This window comes from Scleropages formosus, chromosome 15, assembly GCF_900964775.1.
Source record: "Scleropages formosus chromosome 15, fSclFor1.1, whole genome shotgun sequence".
In the NCBI taxonomy this organism is placed as follows: Eukaryota; Metazoa; Chordata; class Actinopteri; order Osteoglossiformes; family Osteoglossidae; genus Scleropages; species Scleropages formosus.
In genome coordinates, this window is record NC_041820.1 from 13,381,920 (window position 1) to 13,395,429 (window position 13,510).

General features: G+C 44.8%; 1 protein-coding gene across 3 annotated transcripts; it reads left to right on the top strand.

The window, feature by feature from the left end:
- Positions 1-526: 526 nt before the first annotated feature.
- vps39 (VPS39 subunit of HOPS complex) lies at positions 527-13,044 on the top strand. 3 transcript variants are annotated; one of them, XM_018727833.1, is made up of 24 exons: positions 527-1,242; positions 1,558-1,623; positions 1,761-1,825; positions 2,596-2,638; positions 2,814-2,908; positions 3,003-3,101; positions 3,239-3,331; positions 3,536-3,719; positions 4,709-4,829; positions 5,196-5,316; positions 6,054-6,183; positions 6,450-6,592; positions 6,685-6,825; positions 7,567-7,708; positions 8,508-8,594; positions 8,685-8,758; positions 8,863-9,079; positions 9,171-9,299; positions 9,495-9,597; positions 9,839-9,884; positions 9,974-10,123; positions 11,416-11,550; positions 11,633-11,724; positions 12,321-13,044. In XM_018727833.1, exons 1-24 carry the CDS (start codon positions 1,170-1,172, stop codon positions 12,400-12,402), a joined length of 2,631 nt encoding a protein of 876 aa, XP_018583349.1. In that variant the 5' UTR covers positions 527-1,169; the 3' UTR covers positions 12,403-13,044. The 3 variants fall into 3 exon arrangements, with proteins under 3 accessions (XP_018583349.1, XP_018583350.1, XP_018583351.1); XM_018727834.1 differs by having other exon boundaries at positions 6,057-6,183; XM_018727835.1 differs by having other exon boundaries at positions 3,006-3,101.
- Positions 13,045-13,510: the final 466 nt, after the last annotated feature.

The window sequence follows — 13,510 nt, forward strand, 5'->3', positions numbered from 1 at the left end:
TTTGTAGAGTTATAGGACAATATCTGATCAGTAAAAATGGGTGTGCTCTCCTTTTCTGTATCGCATTCATTTTTGTTGTATGGCAGGGATAAAATTTCTACTGAACAAAGTGTCCGTTTATTAATTTGCCTTCTTAAGTTCTCGTCGCACCCGCACTACACATGAAGTAAAGACTGGAGACAAGTTACTGCCCTGGGTGGGGATCCGATGTAGTCTCAAGTGCTAAGTGCGAGCCCTGCTCTTGCTGAAGTACCTGAAAGTACAGCATTTCCCTCGAATTACTACAGTAAAATACCTAGCTACATCAATTGGCAAGTAATGTGCAGTTGACTATGCCTGTGGATCACGGAATATGCAACCTGAACAGCAATAATAGAGGAAGGAATCGGGCTTTACGGGCGTTCATTTCCATCGCCCGCACGAGGCACGCGGCAACAGCAGATTCACGTAAACTCGTGCGCCGGTGAGCGTTCGTCGCACCACGTGACGGGCGCGAGGCTCGCGGTCACGTGCGTGTCACGTGGCCCTGGAGGAGCGCTCTGTCATCTCGCGGCGCCCTGCGCTGAACCGAAGGGAAGTGAAAGGAACCGAAGGCGCGGCTGTTGAAGGAACAGAGCTGTGTGGTGGGCGAACGTGCGTTTCCGTGGAATTTGGAAGAAGAAGAAGAAGACGACGACGACGACGACAACGGAGAGTACCTGCTCTGTATTTATTTTTAAGGAGATGTTGACGGACGCGTGGCCTGTCTAGCGCCGCAGCTCCCGGGGCTGTGTGTGTTTGTTTATATCGACGCGCGGTGTTCCTCACTTCCTGCAACGGGCCGAACCTCGTCCCGCTCTCCTCCCGCCCGGCTCTCGACTCGTTGCGGTTGGACCCGCGACACCTCGACGAGGAAGGGAGGCGCGGTGCGGTTCGGGTTCGGGTGCAGGAGGAGGATGTGGGTTCGCAGTTAGAGACAGACTGAGGAGCAGCAGGGGTCAGAGACTGAGCATCCCGAGCATCCCGAGCATCCCCAACCCTCCGCCCGAGTCCCAGCAGCTCGGCGGACTCCGAGACGCGCAGCCACAAGCTCGTGCTGTTGTTGTCCGCGCGCCGTGCGGGCGCTTCCCCCCCGCCCGTTTTTTCGGTTTACCTGCTGTGAAGGTCTCGCGGATCGTTCTGTGACGATCATGCACGACGCGTACGAGCCGGTGCCCATCCTGGAGAAGCTGCCCCTGCAGATCGAGTGCCTGGCGGCCTGGGGTGAGTGAGTGCGGCCGCCGACACACACACACACACACACCGCGGCGCTGCTCGCCGCAGATACACTCGTGGCGCGAGGCACGGACATGATCATGCGGTGTGATTTTGTGTGTGTGTGTGTGTGTCGGCTGCCTGCTGGGAGAGTAGAATAGCTGTCAGACGTCATCTCACACACACCATGACCATCACTTGTTGTTTGGGCTTCTGCATCACAGTGAACTCAAGTCATGCTTTCCCTCTCTCTCTCTCTCTGTGTGTGTGTGTGTGTGTGTGTGTGTGTGTGTGTGTGTGTGTGTGTGTGTGTGTCCTTTGCAGAGGACTGGCTCCTGGTGGGCACCAAACCGGGCCACCTGCTCCTGTACCGCATCAAGAAGGATGCAGGTGAAAGAGTCACGGAGAGGGTTTACCGAAAGTGTCCGGGGCATTGACGCGTCACCTTGTGTCCTCGCCCCCAAAGCGTGTTTCCAGTATCGGTGCTAATGTCCTCAAATATGTGCTGTCCTCACTCTCTTCCAAAGGTACAAACAGGTTTGAAGTGACGTTGGAGAAATCTAACAAGAACTTCTCAAAGAAGATCCAGCAGGTATGTTCATTGTCGGGTCGTCGTCGTTTCAGAACTGGACTTTTTTTTTTTTTTTTTTTCTTTGTCTCTTATACGCATGCAAAATGTTTGGCGTTTCTTCATTTGTTTTGGTTTTCCCCTAAAGACTTACGATGTAAAGTTACAACGATTTACCTGTGTATGCAAGTGGGTAATTTTTACAGGAGTAATTCAGAGTAAGTATCTTATTCAAGGGTACTAGAGCAGGAGCAGGGATTCAGATCTGGATCCTTCAAGTGCAAGTTCAACCGTGCCAACCACTACACTTGCCCTTAGCTCATATTTTTGTTTCCTTTAGCTGTGGTCAAATTCATGCCTTTTTGAATGCATATTTCAGAATACCTGTGTAAAATCTTGAAAAGAAATGGTTTTAATGCTGTATTTTAGTTAAACTTTCACGATTTTAGGCGGTTGTGTCCAGGGGTGGTAATATGATTACGTTGTCAAGGTGTCACTCTTCCTAGCGCTTTGAATTAGACTTTGTTGCTGTTCTGTGCATAAATATTACATGAAATCGTGATGCATAATTGATTACGCAGTACCTAGATCAAGTTTTAACAGTGGTGGAATGGCATTGTGACCAAAGTATGTGTCAAATGAAATCCAGTTTGGGCACATAAAATAACACTGTGTATAGCTGGCTGTGGTTCCTGGTGCAAGAAGTCTTTTGTCACAGAACTTCCTCGTTTTGCCGCTTTGTTGTTCTCACCTTCTTTTTTTTTTTATTATTAATTTAAATTTTTCTTTTTCAGCTGTTTGTGGTGTCACAGTATAAGATCCTGGTCAGTCTTCTTGGTAGGTACTCTCTTTTTGTTCATCACATGGATTACAAAAGCTTGTTCTTTGCTCAGTTTGTGGACATTTATGTGGATTTGTTGTTATTGGTAGTCTTTAAATAGCTTGCCATACATTGGTTACAAAGACTAATTTATTAGTGGAATAATGATCTCAATTGACTGTTCTCTGACAGAGAACAATATCCATGTCCACGACCTCCTGACCTTTCAGCAGATTACTGTGGTGTCCAAAGCAAGAGGAGCCACGCTCTTTTCCTGTGACCTGCAGGTGTGTACAGCGGAGGCATAAAATCGTGGGCCAGCCATGGCTTACCGCGAACGTGGAAGGTCAGTGAGCATGGTATGTCTTTCTGTCCCTGTAGCAGTCCAGCTCCAGCGAGGCCCAGCTGAGGATGTGTGTTGCGGTGAAAAAGAAGCTGCAGTTGTACTACTGGAAGGATCGGGAGTTTCATGAACTGCAGGTGAGCGGAGGAGGAAGCTCCTAGGTTGATCTTGTCTCTCCGCGTGGCTGCATTATTGTGAGTGAAAGCTTTTCGGTAGTTTGTCTGAGAATTGTGCTCCTCAAGACGGTTCTCCTCCCTCCTCCTGTGTGCCTCAGGGGGACTTTGCTGCACCAGACATTCCAAAGTCCATGGCCTGGTGTGAGAACTCCATCTGTGTGGGATTCAAGCGGGACTATTACTTGATTCGGGTGAGTTGTCTGACTGCCTGTCTTAGACGGAAGAAGCTAAAGCATTAACTATTCTAGAAAATTATATGTCTCATGTACAGGGAGGGCTTGGTGAAGAGGTATTACCTAAAATAAGGAAAATGCAAGGTGAAGGATGGATTGGCTATGTTTTGTATGGTGGGCAGTGCTACTTGACACCTAAGTGTGTGTGTCTCTTTCCATCAGGTAGATGCACGTGGCTCCATCAAGGAGTTGTTCCCCACAGGCAAGCAGCTGGAACCCCTGGTGGCACCCTTGGCTGATGGGAAAGTGGCAGTGGGCCAGGATGACCTCACAGTAGTGTTGAACGAAGATGGGGTTTGCACACAGAAGTGTGCCCTCAACTGGACAGACATCCCCATTGCAATGGGTACACCTCATTTCCACCTGTAGATGTAGCTGTATGCACAGTGAGGATGTTCAGAGGGCGCAACGGGGAAGCGGGCTATTAAAGGTTGCGCGGTTATTGAAGTCGTGCTTATGGCTTGAGTTATGGAGTGAGAGGGAAACCAACTTGTTAATTTGCTCTTCACTCACTGAGTCACTCTGTCTTTCCCCACATAATCAGATTGTCCTGCTCCCGAGCTGGAATGCACAGCATTGGTTGATACTCATGTGGTTTCACTAAGCCAGAGGAAACACGCGAAAAAAAGTACTATACTGTATTATCCACGCCCTTATACAACAAGACATGTCTGTTTTAATAATCGAGAAAACAAACACGCGCACGCGTTTTCAATAAACTACTTATTAGAATAGAAAAGGGCAGAGCAGAAAAGGGAAATGAAAACTTGAAGCTGAGGTTTGAGTAAAGCATTGAACAGTTTGCAATTTCCCCAGATAAAAGGCAGGCCAAAATTGCTCAATACGCAACACACGTTTGTGTGTTTTTGGGGGGACTTAGGAAGGCTGGTCTGATACAGTCCTGGCTTAGGTGATTTTGGTCTTTCATGTGAACTTCTCATGCAGATTTCTTTGGCTAGCGGTCTTTTTGACTTGGCTTGACTTTTGTGCACTTATTTGCCTCTAGAGACGTCATGTTTTATGTAAAGCGTGTCCTCTACCCTTCAGCTCAGTTTGTCTGATCTTCCATATGTCTTGATGCAGCTGCTGGCACAAAGTTCAGTTGCATTTCCTGCTTCTATGGTCCAATGGACTATATGGGCATTTTTATTTATTTTCTTTGGTCTTACAGAAAGAAGTTATTTCTCATTTTTTAATATGCCTGTTGTTTTGAGAGGAGAGGGCTGCCTTAGATGCTTCAGACCTTGCTGATTTAAGTTTCTTCCTGTGCTGTCCTCTGTCTGACCTGAGCTGTGTTCCTTTTTGCTGTGCTGTTCCTGGGTCTCCACCTCACAGAACACCAGCCCCCCTACATCATTGCGGTTCTCCCTCGGTATGTCGAGATCCGCACCTTTGAGCCCAGGCTTCTGGTGCAGAGTGTGGAGCTGCAACGACCACGCTTCATCACCTCTGCTGGGTGAGGTTTGAGGAGGGGAAATGGGGAAGTGCGCACAGCGTTGAGCTCACATACGTAACGCAAAGCTCAGAACAGATGCACCTGCTTGCGACCCCTGTCGTACTCATAGAGGTAACTGCTGTTTTTTGCACTGTTGTGGCCTCATGTTTGAGGATGTCCTCAGTGTTGCTGACACTCTTGCACTCTACAGATAATTGATTTTAAAGTGCATTACACTCTGGCAGTCTTGCCAGATGAGTCGTTATGGTATGAGCTGCCGGCAGGCCGCAGCTCTTATGAAAAATTACCGCTTTCCTTTATTGCTCATCTTTTTTTTTTTTCCTTTTTCTTTCTCCCCTCTCTCTCTTTCTATCATCTTTCTCTTAGACCGAATATCGTCTATGTTGCCAGCAACCATTTTGTGTGGCGCCTTGTGCCTGTTTCCATAGCAACCCAGATCCGGCAGCTCCTGCAGGACAAACAGTTTGAACTGGCCTTGCAGCTGGCGGTGAGAAGCCATTCTAAACCAATTGGAAGAGTGGGGGGGGAGGATAACTGTATCTCATCGCTGCCTTTCGAGCAGAAATGTACACAGCGCGGAAGCTGTTTAGTTGCGCAGCAGGTGAAGCTGTACCTTCTGAGTTCACAGTTTGTTTTCATTGCGCAGGCCATAGACCCACTGTGCCATCCTGCTGAGCATGTCCCAGCATTCCAAAGTGATTGAATATAATTGGCGTCCTTCCACCATGGAAGGCATCCTTATGCTAATCGCAGTACCTTGGCTACTTGCCCATTAAGTGATGTCTTCAAGGTTCCCTTTGCCAGTAGCTGGAGAGAAGCCTCTCCTGTTTACAGTGCCATTTGGCTTTCCAGAGTATATTAGTGAAGCCAACTGATTTTCTGATATATCCAGGTTTGTGGGGAAACTAAGACTGATGCAGCGATTAGATGAAAATAGATTGACTACACAAAAATAAAACCAAGAAAATTGGAAACATTTTATGTTAAAGGATGTTGTACTATACTGAGCTTGTGTAAGGTATATAATTTTCATAATTTTCTAGCTTTGCTCACAGGGATTCCCATTGTCAAAGGTAAAAACTGGATTTGAAATATTTTTCAACCAAGAAGGGGATGTAAAAGTTTATGTGTTAACCTGGCCTCCTGTTCTTCTTTATTCACTTTTGTGTCTTTGTGTGCATTGCCCTGTAAGTTCTGATACGATCACCTCTGTCTGCTGCCTAGAAGATGAAGGATGACTCAGATGGTGACAAAAGGCAACAAATCCACCACATTCAGAACTTGTATGCTTTCAACCTCTTCTGTCAGAAGCGATTTGATGACTCGATGCAGGTGTTTGCCAAGCTGGGCACAGGTAAGCTGCCAGATCTGTTTTGCATAAATACTGTTCTTATTTGCTATTTCAAGTTTATTGTCATACATACAAATACCATGTACATGTATCATGAAAATCTTCCTGAATGCTTCTCCACAGACTACAGTTGAGCTTTTAAAAGAGGTGTTAAATATGTCTGTGAAGACAGTAGCCAGTTGCTCGCTGCATGTTTTTAAAACTTGCCCTGAAATTCCGTCCGGCCCAGCAGCTTTTTTTTGTCGTCCTTGATGTTTTTGTCCGAACAGATCCAACCCATGTAATTGGGCTGTATCCGGACCTCCTACCTTCGGATTACCGAAAGCAGCTGCACTACCCCAACCCGTTGCCCACGCTGTCTGGTGCAGAACTAGAGAAGGCCCATCTGGCACTTATTGACTACCTGACACAGGTGAGCTGTCTTGCTCCTTTCCTTGCCAGTCAGTTTTTCAGCATTGTTGGCTTAAGTGATCACCATTCACTCTGTGTGTCCACATGTTGCAGAAGCGCAGCCACCTTGTAAAGCAGCTGAATGATTCTGATCCTTCCACCACATCCCCCCTAATGGAGGGCACCCCCACCATCAAGAGCCGCAAGAAACTGCTGCAGATCATTGATACGACTCTGCTCAAATGTTACCTGCATGTAGGAAGAATTCCTCTTTCACCACATCTCCTGCATTCAGACACCAAATCTTCTATAAATAGGTGTTATAAGGCATAGGAAAGGCATATTTTGTTAATACAGTACATCCTTGACACTTAGAATCCATAGTTCACACTTGAGAATCTGCGGTGATTAGTTTTGTTTCAAAAGTTTACAACTTTTTTTTTTTTTTAAAGGGTTTGGAGTGTCTACCATTGTGAAATGTCAACATTTTACATATTTTTTTTCAATGATTGTTACCTTAGTCTTGTGTGCTTGAACATTACAGATCTATGCATAGTTCTGTGCTCAAAAATAGTTACAATGTAAGTATTCTAAGACATAAGTACACATCTCCCATTATTTTTTGGGACTAAACTGTGGAAAATTTGGGGGGGGAATGCAAGCGTAACTGATTGCATGTATATTATGACTCATTCTGTTTTAATGTTACACAATTTTTTCCTTATGATATTAGACATCATTTAGGATGATTTTGGCATAAATTTAGAATGGGTGTGGAACCCGTTTGAATTTTTCCCCATAAGAAGTAAGGGAAAATAATTTCATTATCTACTTTTTCAATTCTTGGTCTTTGTTCAGGAAAGAATTGGGACCAGATAGTAGGAAATTAGTGTGTAGTGCACTAATCACATGTTAGCTAAATTTATCTTGAAACTTGAGTATCTGTCCTTTTGCCATTTATAGCACTCACGTCTGTCCTCTTCCCTCACCCCGCAGACCAACGTGGCTCTTGTTTCACCTCTCTTACGACTAGAGAACAATCACTGTCACATTGAGGAGTGCGAGTATGTGCTGAAGAAGGCCCACAAGTACAGCGAGCTCATCATTCTCTATGAGAAGAAGGGCTTGCACCAGAAAGGTGAACATGTAATTCAATTTATTTTTATTGAGCACTCTTCTCACACAGTGACAGAGCACTGAACAAAGGATCAGGAGACATAATAAATAAAAGGTTGACTATACATTAAATTAGTGCAATAACTATATTAGATATTAAAGCTATAAATAAGCTACCTGGCCATGGAGTAAAGGGAAAAAAAAATTAAAAAAAACTCCAAGTGAAAAGTCAAGGGAGAAAAATAAACCTCTGGGGGTCCATGTGCCAGTGGCTACTTCTACATAGAAAGGAATACAGACTGAGTAATTTGTTTAAATTCATATCTTCACACACATCCATGAATGATGCATGCTAAAATGGGTGTAATGTGTATGATTTAACAAGTAATTTTTGGGTGAGCGTAACTGCTGAAGGATTGAGAGAGTTACTTTTGTCATTATTAATGTTAATCGTCTTAACGTTCTGAAGTTTTGTTATAAATAGAAAAAATACCAGTCTATTTTGGTAAACTGCAAACCCTCTGAGACCTGACTTGTTGTTAATTTTGTTGAATTAAGTTCGTCGGCTTTTTGTTTCATGTTGTACATTTTCATCAATTTGCTAGGATGTGATATGTTTCCCAGGCAAGACAGCTGCCAATATTCTGGCATTTCCTTTGGTTATTGAAGTGGCAATTACTTCATGTATTTCCAAAAGCAATGTAACTAACAAACAGATTAATTGAGGCTCTGTTTTACAGCGAAGATGTACAACTAGAGGCTCTCCTTCTGTTATATGCATCCTTGCCTCATTACCTTTTTCTTTCTGCTCTTCCTCATAGCCTTGCAGGTACTACTGGATCAGTCCACAAAGGCAAATTCTCCACTGAAAGGTCACGAGCGCACAGTCCAGTACCTCCAGAGACTGGGTTAGTCTTCTGTGTTCTCCTTTAAATCCAGGTAGCCTAATCCTCTGTTACTTTCGGTTTTACTTTTTTCACACTGCTTTGCATTTTCAGGATCTGAGAACTTGGGGATCATTTTTGAGTTCTCTCCTTGGGTGCTGAAAGCCTGCCCAGAAGATGGCTTGAAGGTACAGACTAAGTTGGTTAGGTTAATCTGAACCTTTCGAGTTATTAGAAACTTTAGGAAAATGACAGATGAATGGAAGTGGAATATTTTTTTTGTGTGTGGCAGATCTTCACAGAGGACCTCACTGAGGTGGAGACCTTGCCCAGGGACAAGGTGCTGAACTTCTTGAAGGAGGGCTTCAAGGAGCTTGCAGTGCCATACCTGGAACACATTATCCATGTGTGGGAGGACACAAGCCCTGAGTTCCATAATGTTCTCATCCAACTCTACCTGGAGAAAGTACAAGGGTTGATGAAGGATTATCTTTGCTCACTCCCTACTGGTCAGCACAACTATCCAATGATCTTCTTCACTACAAAGGTCAACTATACCCAGTTCTTAAGTGAGGGATTTCATGTGTTTGTCCCTTTCAGGTGTGCCCCCTGTAGCTGCAGGGAAGGAGGAGGGTGATCTTGGGGAGTTCAGAAACAAGCTCTTGAACTTCCTGGAAATTTCTTCCAGTTATGAGCCAACAAGGCTCATCAGTGACTTCCCCTTTGATGGTAAGACAGCAGGACTGAATATTGTCAGGGGCAGATCTGGCTGTTTTGGGGTTTTTCGATTTGGATTAGTGATATACTGGGTAAGACCATGGTTTGAAATGTGAAGTTGCATTCCTGATACCTCAACCATTTCTTAGAATGCATTACCCAGGTGTACTCATGCCATGGCTGCTATGTGTCTTATCTCTGGCTCAGGTCTTCTGGAGGAACGTGCCCTGCTCCTTGGTAGAATGGGAAAACATGAGCAGGCCCTGTTTATCTATGTGCACATTCTGAAGGACACCCGCATGGCAGAAGAGTGAGTGTGAATTAGTTCTCGGTGGCTCTGCTGTGCACCTGGGGCCGGAGCCTCTGTTTCACCACAGAACAATGCCCTAGACCATCTGCATAGCTTCACAGACCTTGGTCTCAGTGCACCAACGCAGGAAGGGGGGGGGGGACTTGATACCCTATTTATTCAGAAGATGAAGTTTTACCTTAATCTGTTTTGGTCCTGTGAGTGATGATGTATCCTGGAAAATAATACTTTCTTTCACCAGGTACTGTCACCGGCATTATGATAGAGTGACTGAGGGGAACAAAGATGTAAGCAGAGTCCCTCCCCATATAACATTAATTAGTGTCCTAATATAATTTCCTTTGTGATGCAAGTTATAAACCCTTTATGTCTGCAGGTATATCTGTCGTTGCTGCGCATGTACCTGTCCCCCCCAGATGTGCGCTGCCTTGTGCCCATCATGATGGATCTGCCTGAACCACAGGCCAACTTGCAGGCTGCTCTCCACGTCCTGGAGCTGCACCATAGCAAGCTGAACACAACCAAGGTATGGAGCAATTTACCTAGAGTTCTACAGGAAACTGGCTTGGAAACGTGAGCTTCGTCATGCTTACTTACTCATCATAGCACCTTCTCACTGGCCAACTGCTGCTTTCATTTAGGTCAGTGAAGATGTTGTCCATCTTCACACTATTTTTCCTGCGGCACAAGTGCAACAAGCATTGGCTAGTCAGCCCAAACCACTTGGAAAGCTTGGTTGTAGCTAAGATGGGCTGTCAGGTTTCAGAGGCTGAGTTCCCCCAGTACTGACACAGTTCACTAATTTCATGCCTGTTTGAGGAAATCCGTCTTTTCGGAGGTGTTGTTCGGGTCAGATAGATCCACAGCCTAGTTTTACACTTTTTCCCATTATGGCATCCTAGTCCTGCCACCCTGCATTTTCCCGTTCCTTCCCCTGTTACTGGGCTAAGGAGCAGTCCTGCCTGAGTGACATAACCATTGTATAGACAGCCACAAAGTCTGGGACTGCATGCATCACAAAGCACTCAACCTCAAGCAATACAGTATGTGTGACAGGTTAGTAATTACCAAGTATCCTGTCTCTGCAGTTCTGCCAAGTTTTTGGTGTAAAATGCTCCCATCAAAAGGTACATTTGAAACTTAAACTGTACATGGAATCAAACTTTTACCTGTAATATTTAGACATTTTTGAGCACAGTCTTTGATGTAAAGAGTAAATTAACACACTCACCTGAAGCTTTCTGGAGAGGGAAAAAACTGAAAGTTCAAGCTGCGTACATTAAGTCTTTATTGCAGTATAGCGTCTATCTGCTTCTGGAATGTCCAGTACCTTTTTCTAGTTTCTAATCTGAAGTCTTGGTGCACTGAAGGTCAAAAAGTATACGTGAGAAATTTCTCACTTGAAATTGTACTGCATCTTATAATTGAGGGGGGACGCAGTGGGTTGGACCGGGTCCTGCTCTCCGGTGGGTCTGGGGTTCGAGTCCCACTTGGGGTGCCTTGCGACGGACTGGCGCTCCGTCCTGGGTGTGTCCCCTCCCCCTCCGGCCTTACGCCCTGTGCTGCCGGGTTAGGCTCCGGCTCCCCGCGGCCCCGTATGGGACAAGCGGTTCAGACAGTGTGTGTGCTATAAATGAACAGATTTGCGGTTGATCTTCAGTTTAGTTTTAGCTCATTTTTCCTCTATCCACTTAGAAGTAAACTTTATCACAGATGTCTGAGGTCAAGGTTTTTATCAAATCTCTTATTGGAATCATTGCATTTTATGTAGGTACTCTCGGTATGCCTAACCTGTCCTCCTCCTTTCTTGTGTGCCAGGCAATAAACTTGCTTCCAGCAAACACACAGATCCGTGAGATCCGTGTGTTCCTGGAGAGCGTGTTGGAGGAAAATGCCCAAAAGAAGCGCTTCAACCAGGTGCTGAAGAGCTTGTTGCAGGCAGAGTTCCTGCGGGTGAGTTTGTGGGGTACGAGCATGTCTACTTTTGCGTGTTTTGTATTTGTCTGCTTTTGGTTGCATTTACCTGTTTTTCTAGGTTCAAGAGGAGCGGATCTTCCACCAGCAGGTAAAATGCATCATCACAGAGGAGAAAACATGTCGCGTATGCAAGAAGAAGATTGGAAACAGGTGAGTCGGTGACCACCGGGATTGTTAATTGCAAGACTCGCTTTCATTTGGCCATGTCGAAGAAAGTATCACTTCATTAACGTGTCCATTTTTCACCCAGCTAGACACTTTTGTATACCCATGAGCAGTGGCATCTCCTATTTCTGCAAATAGCATGACAGTAACCAAAGTTCTACCATGGAGAAAAAAAGGGATTTTTTTTTTTTATTATTATCTAACATGCCTGATTTATTTTCTGGAGACCTCAGTGCAGTTGGCACTTGGTTTTTATGATCTATGATCTGCTTTATTTCTTATGTCATTTGAAATGGACCCAGCTCACTCTGACTGGGGTAAGAGGCTATAGCTGAGAGAAACCACTTCTGTTAGCCAACATGATTCCAGAACACACTGTACTCAGCTTTGAAAAAAGCTGTTTTATAATGAAATGGGGGTGGTTCAAGTTCTGTAGGCACCCTGCCTTTGTCCTCTTGAGGACATCTTTTATTAATAGTTTGCACAATAGCAACATAAATATTAATAAAGAAAACAATCATGAGATGAAATACTGCTCCAGCTATTTTTACGAGTTGGTTTTGTGATGTGATGTTTTCCAGCGCCTTTGCCCGGTATCCTAATGGGGTAGTGGTGCATTACTTCTGTTGCAAGGACCGCAACACCTGCCCCGCTGAACTGTGATCCCCCTTCCCCACCTCATTGACCGCACAACACAAGAGGGTGGCTTGGATGCCCATACCCCGCCAGCCTCTTGCAATTAAAGCGGCACCCCCTGCTCGTGGTATCCACTGTGCACCGGAGCCACAGCGGAGCATGCTAATGGAGGATCCTGCATGCAAGTGGGTTCATAGTGTTGTCTTCGCTGGAGCCCTAGGCCTCTCTGTCTGTCTGTCTGTCTTGGGGGGGGTTTAGCACCTCACTGAAGGTCTGTACAGATGGAAATGGACTGATGTCATCAGCTTATGAACTTTTGACAGCAGACTGGCGTTAAGTGACCGGACAATAAAACGTTGCTTTAAAGCCACTCCCCTACTGCTGCTTTGCATTCATGAGTACATGTGGTGCCGCCTGTGTTGTTTTTCCAACAAAATGCACTTCACTTCACCCACAGGAACCCTACGGAAGAATTGCAGAATGCCTTGGATTTGTCAAAATCCTGTTATAAATTTCTTGCATTAATTTCCCTTCTGTTGTGCTCTTATTCCACTGTAAATAATTTAAGTGGTTGTGTGTATTGTGAGTTAAGGGTATAACATTTTAAAGGGAGTACTGCGAGTACCTACAACTTAGAGGGAGGGCTGGCTAAGCATTTTGCATTTATTCATTTAGCAGATGGGTTTTCTCCAAACTGATGTTCATCTCATAGAAATTACAATGTGTACATTACATCAGTAGAGAGACATAAGTGCAGATGTGTGATTCTTAAGTGCAGTTACTTTCCGCCATATGAACCGATGTTATTCACACGAGTAGCTGCATAAAACTTTATCCAAACATTGACGATTCGTAATCACCTTCCTCGTAGTAATTTTTTTTGAGATGTATCAACATTTACGTTTTGTAGTCCTGCCTCAGGTGCAATCCCCAAGTTTTCTCCCCTTACATAAGGAAAGGGACAGGCTGCCCAAGTATTTTCTTCTCCTGCTTCAGACAGTGCATTTTATGGACATGTATTACTGTACAGTTTTTTCAGATGGTAAATACCTCTTTGCTGTTATGTTGAATAAGATTTCATTAATACTGAAGCCTATTATTAAAATATGTAACATACTACCAAACCACAGTAATA

What these genes read in the sequence shown, in the direction of transcription:
- vps39 (XM_018727833.1), top strand. Translation starts at nt 1,170, where the DNA reads ATGCACGACGCGTACGAGCCGGTGCCCATCCTGGAGAAGCTGCCCCTG. An exon ending in GTTTGCCAAGCTGGGCACAG is followed by an intron (nt 6,184 to 6,449) that starts GTAAGCTGCCAG and finishes TTGTCCGAACAG; the next exon opens with ATCCAACCCATGTAATTGGG. An exon ending in AAGAAGAAGATTGGAAACAG is followed by an intron (nt 11,725 to 12,320) that starts GTGAGTCGGTGA and finishes GATGTTTTCCAG; the next exon opens with CGCCTTTGCCCGGTATCCTA.